We start from the raw sequence: 12,826 nt of genomic DNA, 5'->3' as shown, positions 1-12,826 counted from the left end.
CATTTGCCATTGAACACCAGAATTGGCAGGTCTGCCACTGGCACCCTGTGCTTTTCACAGATGAGAGCAGGTTCATCCTGAGCACATGTGACAGACGTGAAAGGGTCTGGAGAAGCTGTGGAGAATGTTATGCTGCCCGGAACATCGTTCAGCACGACCAGTTTGGTGGTGGTTCCGTGATAGTCTGAGGAGACATATCCATGGAGGGACACACAGACCTCTACCGGCTAGACAAATGACACCCTGACTGCCATTGGGAACAGGATAAAATCCATGGACCCATTGTCCAACCCTACACCAGTGCAGTGGGTGCTGGGTTCCTCCTAGTGAGCAGCAATGCCTGGCCTTATGTGGTGAGAGTATGCAGCCAGTTCCTGGAGAATCAAGGAAGGAATTGATAACATTGAATGACCCCCACGCTCATCTGACCTAAATCCAATAGCACACCTCTGGGACATTATGTTTCGGTCCATCCAACACCGCCAGGTTGCACCTCAGTCTGTTCAGGAGCTCAGTGATGCCCTGGTCCAGATCTGGGAGGAAATATCCCAGGGACACCATCCATCATCTCATTAGGAGCATGCCCAACGTTGTCAGGCATACATACAAGCACTTGGGGGCCACAAACTACTGCTGCATTATTTTTGTACTTTGATTTTCGAGATGTCTTTGAGTTCAGCCCTCTGTAGGTTGATAATTTTAAATTTCCATCAAATAATGTGGCATCCTTTCGTTCCTAGCACATTACCAAGTCCATATCAGTATAGATATCCAGTATGAGATTTTTCCGCATTGAAATTTGATGTCTTTTCAAAGTGTTCCTTTCATTTTTTTTTCCGCAGTGTACAAAGATCCCATTTTCCTGTAACCAGCATATTGCCCGGTATTAATACTACTGTACCATATACAATAGGAATGAAGGCAGCAATCAGATCATCTCCAATATGGCTCATAATAAATTCTATCTAGAGACAAATTAAAAGTTCCAAATAAATCTGATCATTACAGGGCAGTTCGATTCTCATTCCGAAGACTGAGATGACCCCTAGTGGACATGTAAAAGAAACTACCAATTATCTCCTACATTGGACTGTTCAATCAGAAGAATACTGAATAAGGTGTGGTTTTTGGAGAATGGATTCCAAATAGTAAAAAGATAGAATAGAAAAATGACACGGAGAAGAAAATATTTTCTTGATCACACCAGGTGGACCACTGATAGATCTGAAAAGCGGGACTCTTCTGGCTGACTTCCTGCTGTCCAAGACACCACCATTCTTATCCAATCATACTACGAACATGCTTTAAAAGAGGTGGGGAGATAGACTAAGTATTGCTAAAACTATTTTTGCTTTGAAAATCTTATTAACCATATTTTATTACTAGTGTTTAAATTGTGCAGGGTGAATTAATCGGCTAACTTTTTCCACATATTCAACTATTTGGTATTTTGAAAACGTATGGTGAAATTGGGTGCAAAAATAGGCTGCTATTACCAGTATACCAGTTTGTTTGTTGTTTTTTGTTCCTGCTATCTTAGCAAATCAATTTTATCAAGACCGTATTCAATTGTGGTAATTGTTTTGCTCTTTTGAGTGTTTTTGCTCTCCTGCGGCCGTGGAGAGTGAGAAACTTTCAAGAGTGTTAGGGTATTATTTGGCTAAATTAGTATCACAGCTCATTACATTTTAACATCCCTGGCGGTCCGATTATGTCAGAATTTGTGATCTCAAAGCGGTACATTGTTTTGCATGGAAATCTGTTTTTTTTTTTTTTTTTTTTAGGCCTGTAATTCTTTGGAAACACTCACTAAATTCCATCCAAAACAAGAGTCTAGTAGACATCCCGGGTATGATAAAGTTAAATCATAAAATATAATACATTTTATTCAAAGGTCATCTTTGGTCAATGGTTCCCACTTTCTGCATCTTGAAAACTTCGACGTGTAGCCAATCGTCTCTCTTTGTACCAGTTTGTCTCGGTTTGTCTTATTTCTTCAATAACCTCATCGGTCAGAAATAATTGTGGCTATGCCAAGGGTTGTCATGGTCATCGTCAACTTGCATACCAGGTGCTCCAGTAAATGGGAATCTTGGGGGCGCTGCCTGATCCGTACCGCAGTTAATAGAGCACCAACTTCGCTGAGCTCAGTTGCAGAATTTTCGCTGTCGTCACTTTCAGTACCGGATGACGAATTTTCCCACAAATCACTATTGCTCAGTTTTTCAAATAATTCCGATTCACCGTCGCTGTTTTACAGCTTGTCTAAAACCGCTTTTGAGCTAAAAAGAACGCATTTTAGACGCCATGGACATTCTAAATTTTCCAGGCACAAAAGAACTGCAAAAATACAGGCAGGGCACTGGAAAAGTCACTAGGTGAAAACCTGTGGTAAAATGGCTTGATATAAAGTTGAATACACCGTATCATGTCATTTGTTTTATTTATTCATTTTTTTTAATTTCCCGCTGGTTCCACCCAGGCCCGGACTGGGACAAAAAATAGGCCTGGGCATTTTGGACTGAGCAGCCCGCGGGGGGGGCGTGGCGGGGAGGGACGTTCGTCGGGATGCTTGATGAGAGGATTTAATGTTCCAGGATGTGTGGATTGGATTACGGTACCTTTTTTAGTCTAATCTGATAGATTGGTTCCGATTTAGATCAGAGCTGCCATATGATGCGTTTTTTTTTGTTTTACTTTAAATCCTGTTTTGATGGTTGAGTCCTAAAATTAGTATGAAGCAGCACAAGATGAGGGTTACTCTAATCAAGGGGTAGACCACCTTTTTGGGCACAGTGTGCCGAAAAATGTTTTAAAAGAAATTGGGAGTGCCAGACACATAAAAAAAAAAACTGTCAACTTCATATAAAGTAACTGCTGTAAACCGCTTGAATAGTAAGAAATCAAGTGAGCTTTGCACCTTCACAAATCAGATCATCCCAATTCCTGCACCTTCACACCTCAGATCACCCCAATTCCTGCACCTTCACACCTCAGATACCCCCAATTCCTGCACTATCACACCTCAGATCACCCCAATTCCTGCACCTTCACACCTCAGATCACCCCAATTCCTGTACCTTCTCACCTCAGATCAGCCCCAATTCCTGCACCTTCACACCTCAGATACCCCCAATTCCTGCACTATCACACCTCAGATAACCCCAATTCCTGCACCTTAACACATCAAATCAGCCCCAATTCCTGCACCTTCACACCTCAGATCACCCCAATTCCTGCACCTTCACACCTCAGATCACCCCAATTCCTGCACCTTCACACCTCAGATCACCCCAATTCCTGCACCTTAACACATCAAATCAGCCCCAATTCCTGCACCTTCACACCTCAGATCAGTCCCAATTCCTGCACCTTCACACCTCAGATCACCTGGCAGGCTGGCACTGGCAGCAAATATTTTATTCAAATCAGGATTTCTTCTGCAAATAGGCTGGCATCAGAGTCAGATAATTACCAAAATCTATGTCACCATGACACATGATCAAAACATTAGGAAAAATAAGGTTTTCTTCTGCAAATAGGCTGGCAGTGGCATCAGATCAGACAATTAACAAAAAACAATCTCATCAGACACATGACATGACCAATTCAAATCAGGATTTCTTCTGCAAATAGGTTGACCTGGCAATGGCAGGCATAGTACTAGACTAGTACTATGCCTGGCTGCCAGTGCCAGGCCAGCCTATTTGCAAAATAAATCCTGATTTGAATTAAATTGTTGCTGCCAGTGCCAGCCTATTTGCAGAAGAAATCCTGATTTCTTTGAATAAAATTGTTGCTGCCAGTGCCAGCCCAGCCTATCTGCAAAAGAAATCCCTAAGTAGAAGTCACTCCTCTCTCCAGACCTCCACTTACCTTGGGTGTGCTGTGCGGTGCGGCTGCAGAGTGTTCCCGCTGGACATAGTACAGGAGATGGTCAGAGACTGCAAACATGATACAAGAGATGGTCAGAGACTACGGACCTGATACAAGAGATGGTCAGAGACTGAGGACCTGATACAAGAGATGGTCAGAGACTGAGGACGTGATACAAGAGATGGTCAGAGACTGAGGACGTGATACAAGAGATGGTCAGAGACTGAGGACGTGATACAAGAGATGGTCAGAGACTGAGGACGTGATACAAGAGATGGTCAGAGACTGAGGACGTGATACAAGAGATGGTCAGAGACTGAGGACGTGATACAAGAGATGGTCAGAGACTGAGGACGTGATACAAGAGATGGTCAGAGACTGAGGACGTGATACAGGAGATGGTCAGAGACTGAGGACGTGATACAGGAGATGGTCAGAGACTGAGGACGTGATACAGGAGATGGTCAGAGACTGAGGACATGATACAGGAGATGGTCAGAGACTGAGGACGTGATACAGGAGATGGTCAGAGACTGCGGACATAGTACAGGATATTGGCAGAGACTGCAGACATAGTACAGGAGAAAGTCGGAGACTGCAGACATAGTACAGGAGAAAGTCGGAGACTGCAGACATAATAGAAGTTAGAAGAACACTAGGGGGGCCGGAGAGCACAGGGAAAGCAGATAGCACTGGAGGAGCTGAAGGGCAAGGGGGGGGGGACTGGAGAGAATTAAGGGGGGGGGGTTGGAAAGAATTGCAGGGGGGGTTGGAAGGCGCAGGGCATGGATAGCACTGGGGGGGGGGGACTGGAGAGAATTAAGGGGGGGGGTTGGAAAGCATTGCAGGGGGGTTGGAAGGCGCAGGGCATGGATAGCACTGGGGGGGGGGGGGGACTGGAGAGAATTAAGGGGGGGGGGGTTGGAAAGCATTGCAGGGGGGTTGGAAGGCGCAGGGCGTGGATAGCACTGGGGGGGGGGGGGGGGCAGGCAGGGAAAACAGGGGGATGGAGAGAATGGGGGGGGACTGGAGAGCACTGGGGGGACTGGAAATCACTTAGGGGGGAGCCAGGGTGCACAGGGGGTGGAGAGCACTGGGGGAGCCAGAGTGCATAGGGGGGATTGAAAAGTACTATGGGGACTTGAAGAGCACAGGGGGGGGGGGCGCTAAGATCACTGGGGGAGTGGGGGGGGCAGTAAAAGAAGTTGTATAGGAGGGGGATGGGACAGCTGCATATAGAGAAATTTATTATATTTCCATATTTCTCCTGCAGCCGCAGAATGCCTGCAGAGAGGAGAATCAGGCATCCATCCAGCGGCAGCAGGGAGGAATAGGTAAACATCAAAAATCCTCTATATGCAGGCTGCAGCCGCCCCATCCATCCCCCTCCTATTGAGCAGTCACACACGGCCGGGGCTGCACAGCACTGTCTGCAGGCAGGCACTTACCTTCTCTGCTCTTCTCTCCCCGCCGCCCCCCCCTGCGAGCAGCCCGGAGTTGGACCGAAGGAGCTGCCATCTGCAGGTGCTTGAGATGCCGTCCGATCAGTGGCAGGGCTGGGCTGGCCGCGCCGGGCAGGACACCGGCGGCCGGCGGGAAGTAAAGTAACACACGCTGAACTTCTTGACTTCCGTCTCCGCGGCCAATCAGCCTTCTGCTCAGGGGGGTGTGACTCACACCTCCCCTGAGCAGAAGGCTGATTGGCCGCGGAGCCGGTAAGCTGAAAACTGGCAAGTACATCGGCCGGTGTTTGTAATTTTGCGGCCGCAGTGAGGGAACTTACTTTTACCGTGGATGACTCGCGGCGCCGCGGCCCACCGGGACAATGCCCGCTGTGCCCAATGGTCAGTCCGGCCCTGGTTCCACCCCTCTGCATCGTGGCGTTCGCAGGGAAGGGAACCGGAAGACAGGTGCTGGCATCGGCCAGATCACACAGCGATGACAGCAGGAGGATGGCTGGAGGACAGCGGGGGATCGTTTTGGAAGGCAAGTGTGATTGTGGGGTAATCCTGAGAGTGGTTCGGAGTTACCGCTTTTGGCACTGTATATTAACCCCGAGCCACTCTCGGGAATACCGCTAGGGAGGTTTAGATTTTAAAAGCAATTTTAATTTGGGTGTTTAAATTATTAAAAATTACCAGGATTTTGGAGACTATCTATACATCTTGAATTTCTTTATTGGGGGGGGGGGGGGGGGGGAATCGACTGATTATTGGAGTGGCCGATATTCACATTCTGCCCTCTCACTACTGTTCCACCCCTACAGCAGGGCTGCAAAGGCTGCTCTTGGCAGAGAGATAGATGACTTCTCTCTCTCTCATCGCAAAAAAAAAAAAAAAATGGATAACAACCCATTTATTATTTTTCCACTTAGTGTTGATCCATCACATAAAATCACAATAAAAAACACATTTACATTTTTGGTTGTAGAATGACAAAATGTGGAATACTTTTTCAAGGCACTGTGTATGTATGTACGTACATACACACCCTTGTATTTTATTAAATTATCTTTATTAAACTAATTGGGGGATTTGTATATTTGGTAAGAAATCACCATAGCTTAAAGAATTCAGGAAAGTGGATTATTGCGGTAGATTTCACATAGTGCGTCTGAACTAAATTCATATTTTTATTCATTTATTTAATATTTGCCATTAAACGGCTGGCAGTACTGTATTCAAATTATATCCAATTCAAACACTGCCCTTTTATTTCATTATGTGGTTTTCCACTGATAACCAAACCAGATTCCAATACCACGACAATACAAATGGCTCATACATTATAGCAAACCTGATCTTTATAGCCTCTGATTTATATTAGAGGTTAGAACTGCATACTCCCAGGTCAAAGGCTGGCCAATATTGAAGCAAAATTAAATTAAAGTAATTACATTTTTTATTAACGTATCTTAGAGTCCTTTCAGACAAGCTTTCTGATCAGATCCGCCTATAAAAACTGAACAGAAGCTTAAATGTTTGCAGAGATGTATAGTAACTAAGTAGAACTACTTCCCTACTGTACTTAAGTACCGAAAAGCGGTATCTGTACTTTCCTGGAGTAGAATTTTTTTCTCCTACTTCACTACATTTTTTCAATGATTTCAATACTTCTACTCTGATATTTTTTTTTTTTTTGTCCTGCATAGTTAATCGTTACCATTATAAAAATTACCACTGCCAGAACAGTAGATGGCAGGTTTCATGAATCTCAAAACATGTGTATTATCAGCGCATACGAAAATAAATGCTACTGTATGTATAAATAAAAGCTGCATTTGAAATGATAAAAAACAAATATGATGTTCAAACTTTTGACTTCTTTCTTTAACAACTACATAACACAGTACTTGTACTTTTACTTTCAGTACTTGAGTAGCAAAATTTTTTAAAAAAACTACTTGCAATACTTAAGTACAAAAAATGTTGAATACTTTAGTACTTCTACTCAAGTCACTTTTTGATTGAGCACTTGTACTTTTACTCAAGTATGGGTTTCGAGTACTTTATACAACTCTGAATGTTTGTCTATAGGCAGGCATATATACTGTAAACAGATGTAAGCAAGTTTATATCTGGTTACTTTCAAGTCTAAGTCCCGGTTCAAACTAGGGCGACCTGTGAGGCGACCCGTTCCAATAGGAGCGACACAAGTCGCTCCGACTTAGAAAAAGGGTCCGGAGCTTCTTTGGGGCGACCAGGAGGCGACCGCCATAGAATTCAATGTTACCTCGGAGGTCGCGGTGCGAAGTAGTGTCGCTCGTATGTGAACGGGCACTTAGTCTGAACAAAAACAAAAAATAAATAAAATTAAAATAAATAAATAAAAAAAAAAAAAAAAAAAAAAACCACACACCACAAAAATAGGGGTTTGCGTGCTTTTGCACACAAATGGATATAAAAACAGATGCACGTCCATTTACATCAATCCATAGACCAGGTAAGGGAAGTTTGTTCATTTGGGGCTTGTGCATCATAAAGTAATTGGATTCGAGACTTGTTCAGACTGTTCTACAGAAGCCTTTACATGTGCGTACAAAAAAAAGGGCAGAAGTGTTACATAAACTTCTTTACCTTTGATGCAATTGCAGATACTGCAGCTGTTCTTTTATCTGTGATTACTTTTCCATCGATTACCTAGATCAATAAATAAAAATAAGAATTGTTTGTAAATTGCTTTAAGCTAGATGAGATACTGGTAAAAAGAAAATTACTAGAGAAAAAATATTTACGGAAAATAGACGCTTTGAAAAGCACTTCAGCTGATTCATTATGTAGCAGAATAATATGTTCAGACATCTCTGCATCCATCTTCATAACTATTCTTAATGCCATAATTTGGATGCAGTGTTGACAGCATTTTCAGTGAGCACACATTGTGTTATTATTGAGGTATTAAAGTAAATTTTTTATGTAACTGACATTTTAAATCATGCTCTTTCATACTTTGATAGTAGTAATTGGACTATTATTTATTTTAAATATTAACTTTTTTTTTTCTCTTCTAAATATTGCCTGTTTAACAACTGTCTCCTACCGCACATGTGCGAGAGAAGCTGCACTTTTATACTGGTCCCGCAGCCCCAGGGGGGGTTGTGGCTGGAGAGGCACCAAACTTTCACCATTTTCGTCTAGTAAATAGGTACCCCATTCCCAGAAGAGAGAAAAATCTATCTACCTAAAAAAAAATAATACTACTGGTGAGGGGGTAAGGGAGGAACAGTAGAACATCCTCTTTTAAAGAGAAGTTCTGCTTTATGTATATTGATATCCTGCCAGCAGATAAAGATTTAAGTTCTGTTGTAAATTTTCCAGTTTCTTTTTACAACCCATTATAAAAAGCCTATTAAAAAAAATAAAAAAATAAAAAACTTAGAGATCATTCGTTCAAGCTGAATGAGTCAAAGTGCAGTGACTCCTATCTCCCCCCACTCCATACTGCTCCATTCATTCAAACAGTGAAGGGCTAATAATGGATTTTTTAATACAGACTTACCTGTAATATCTATTTCTTGAAGTACATCACAGGACACTGAAGGACAATGGCAGCCATTTAGAAAGAATGCCTCCTATATAACCCCTCCCACAAAGGAAGTGCCTCAATTTTGTAGCAAGCAATAAAGGCCCCATAGAAGAGGGGCAGGATCTGTGTCCCGTGAGGTTCCTCAAGAAATGGATTTTACATGCAAGTGTGTATTAAAAACATTTTTTTCGTACATCACGGGGCACAGAGCCATAAATCATAACATATGGGATGTCCCAAAGCAATGCATCCAGGGGGTGGGGGTGTGTGAACACCAAAAAAAAAGGGATTACTCCGCCGCCTGCAAAACACTGCGGCCAAATGCAGATTCCTCCTGGGTCCCAACATCCACTCGATGACCAGTTCGCGGCCCTGCAAATCTAAAGGCTTGATGGCGATGTGGCCTTCTCCTCTGGTAGAATATGGCTTTGCAAGAAAAGTCTGAACCTTCTCTTCTAAAATCATATGCCTGGGCAATAACCTGGCGAATCCAATGAGAAATTGTAGACTTCAATGCTGCCAACCCCTTCCTGGGCCCTTCTGGCAGCCCAAACAAACTCTGTCTTATGAATCCAAGCTGATTTCTCGAAGCAAAACTTAAGTGCACGCATTACATCAAGAGAATGCAATAACTTTTCCTCCTCTGAGTGGAAAACAGGAAGGTAGTATAATGTCCTGATTCAAATGAAAGGCAGACACCACCTTGGGCAAAAAATCTGGGTGTGGACATAGAAACACCCTATCTTGATGAAAAATCAACAATGGCTCTTTACAAGGAAGAGCTGCTAGTTCCGATACTCTTCTAGCTGTAGTGATCGCAATCAAAAAACACCAGTTTTCTGGTCAAAAGAACCAGGGGAACCTGCCCCAGAGGTTCAAAAGGCAGTCTTTGTAAAACTGCCAGCACCAAATTTAACAATCCACGGACGAAGGTCTGAACCAATGAATGGGAAACGATCGGTTCTTGGAAGAAAACCGATGAGGCTGAAATTTGCCATTTAATAGTGCTCAAGGCTAATTTCATATCTACCCCTGCATGAAGTAAAGCTAGACTGTACAGCAGGGTGGAATATCAGACCTTGAGAGAGAGTAGGTCCGGACGCAGTGGAAGAGCCCAAGGCCTCATCACTGCCAGCCTTTGGATTTGGGCATATCAAGTCCTCCTCGGCCATGCCGGAATTACTGGTTTCCCCTCTAGCAGGATCCTGCGCCACAGACGTGGTATCAGCTGCACCAGAGGAAAGGCTTACATCAGGAAATAAGTAAAGAAAGAAAAAATTTGAACGTGCTGTACCCGAAAGTGCTAATGTGCCAAGCAAATAAATCCTGGAATAAAGTAAATAAATATAAAGTGCACAAATACATCCAAAGTACAAATGAAGGTACTACTTGATATGTAAAACTAAATTAAAAATATATGAATGATAGAGATTATATATATATACATACACACACACACACACACACACACACCAAAAGTCCATAGAATGTGCAAATATATCCAATGTGTAAATATATCCAATGTGAAGAAGATTTCACCCCACTAGTGATAAAGGTGCTATTAACAATTCTTCAAAGTGCTTGTGCCTGTGTTGTCTTCCACCTAATAATGTGAGGGTGACTCACCAGAGAACAGAGGGCCTCCAGGACCCAACTCGCTCTAATATGGACAAGTGCCGCCACCGCTCTCCTCACAGACAGCATTTGCCGAGCCAGAGAGCGTCGGCGGCACTGCTGAACCCGAGCAGGTCAGTGAACACTTCCAACATGGAGGCTGGCACAAACACAAAGTCAAGACACGCAACTCATCACTGTGGATGAGAAATTGGGAATGGCATCATCATCCTGATTGGTGGACAGGTTTCAGATCTCATCCTGTGAGCAAGGGCGCTATCTGGTAAAGATACTACATTCATTCTAGGAGCCCACTTGTCCATATTAGAGCGAGTTGAGTCCTGGAGGCCCTCTGTTCTCTGGTGAGTCACCCTCACATTATTAGGTGGAAGACAACACAGGCACGAGCACTTTGAAGAATTGTTAATAGCATCTTATCACTAGTGGGGTGAAATCTTCACATTGGATATATTTGCACATTGTATGGACTGATGGACTTTTGTTATAGATAATATATTTTTAATAATTTAGTTTACATATCACGTAGCACCTTGGATGTATTTGTGCACTTTATGAATTGATGGTTCATATTTATTCACCTTATTTCAGGATTTATTATTATTATTACACATTAGCACTTTCAGGTACAGCGCCTTCAAATTTTCTCTTTACTTATGGTCTTTGGATTTTCCAAGATTGTAGGCAGCCGTACTCTTTACACTTTACACCTTTGGGAGGCGCCATTTTCTATTTGTGTGTTAATCATACATCAGGGAATACTCCTCCCAAAGAGACACCAAAGCATCCACTCCGACTGCGAGTGGATCCCTGGTACTGGACCCCAAGCTCTTAAACTTGTTGTTGAACCTGGATGCCAACAGATCTACGTCTGGGACCCCCCAGCCAGCATAGGCAGATTGATTGAAAAATCTTGGGATGTAAGGACCATTCCCCCAGAATTATCTGTTCACAGCTCAAAAAAAAAAAAATTAAAGTTACTTAATGGTAACGTCATTTCCAGTAGTCTTTCAGGACAGGCACTTCTGAGAGAACCTGGCTCCTCCCTTCTTAGGAAACACCGCCCCAATTTATTGGATTTAAGCCTCCCTCAGTTCTTCAAGAGTACCTCCGGCCACTGGGGAGACACAAAGATATATCATACTAACCTCCATCCTCTGATCATCTTATATTCAGACCTTCTTCGGGTGGGTATTAGTGCTGTCCTGAAAGACTACTGGAAAAGACGTTACCAGTAAGTAACTTTAATTTTCCCTTATCGTCTTTCAGGACAGGCACTTCTGAGGAGGATAAGCGAGTACTTACTTTCAGGGTGGGACTACCGCTTGCAGGACTTTTGCCCAAAAGCCTGATCTTTAGCGGATAGTAGGTCCAGTCGATAGTGCCTGGAGAAGGTTGTGTAACTGGACCAGGTTGCTGCCCGACAGATCTGCTCCGGGGTAGCTCCAGCTCTTTCCGCCTGAGAGGCCGCCATTGCTCTTGTAGAGTGCGCCTTAATTCCCATAGGGACCTCCTTACCGGAAAGCCTATAAGCCTCACTGATTGCTAGTCTAAGCCATCTGGCTATTGAGCGTCTGGACGCTTTAGTACCCTTTTTTGAACTAATAAAACAAAAAAGGAATCTGACTTCCTGAACTCCTTCGTGATGTTTAGGTATTGCAGAATGCATCTTCTGACATCCAATTTGTGAAAACTAATTTCCTGTTCCCTCACAGGATCTGAACAAAACGTCGGTAGCACTATCTCCTGGTCTCTATGGAACCTAGAGACTACCTTGGGCAGAAATGCTGGATCGGTCTTAAAAATAACACGATCTGCAAAAATTTGTAAAAAATGTGCTTTAACTGAAAGGGCCTCTAGCTCACTAACCCGTCTGGCGGTAGTGATTGCCACTTAAAAAAAAAAAAAAAAAAAAACCACACCTGTCTTGAGGGTTAAGGTTCTCACCGAACAAGACTCCAATGGTTCAAATGGCTCTTTAATGAGAGCCTGCAAAACTAAGGACAAATCCCACATTGGAAATGGGAGACTTCCTGTTGGTCTTTGCCTATTCACAGCTTTAAAGAAACGGATCACCCAGGGATCCTTTGCTAAGGGCATTTCCAGGAACACGCTAATGGCTGAAACTTGGCTTTTTAGGGTGCTGATGGCTAACCCCTTGTTTGCCCCCTCTTGCAGGAACTCGAGTACTGACACTGTACTTCCTGCGTCTAAAGAGCTTGCTTTGCACCAACCTCTAAAAAACTTCCAAGTTTTTAGGTAAATACTCTCTTTCTGCTTCCTAGCAGAGTTT

General features: G+C 43.4%; 1 protein-coding gene across 1 annotated transcript in view; it reads right to left on the bottom strand.

Annotated features, from left to right (window-relative positions):
• The window catches only part of CRYM (crystallin mu), a 138,246-nt gene that overhangs the window by 88,203 nt on the left and 37,217 nt on the right, over positions 1–12,826 (bottom strand). The window contains exon 3 of the mRNA XM_082261295.1: positions 7,953–8,015. Coding sequence (XP_082117421.1) covers positions 7,953–8,015 — 63 coding nt within the window. The remainder of the gene's footprint in view (positions 1–7,952; positions 8,016–12,826) is intronic.

Source organism: Pelophylax lessonae, assembly GCF_965119305.1.
Source record: "Pelophylax lessonae genome assembly, chromosome: 6".
Classification (NCBI taxonomy): Eukaryota; Metazoa; Chordata; class Amphibia; order Anura; family Ranidae; genus Pelophylax; species Pelophylax lessonae.
Note: the sequence above shows the minus strand (reverse complement) of the source record. Positions and strands in the feature narration are given on the sequence as shown.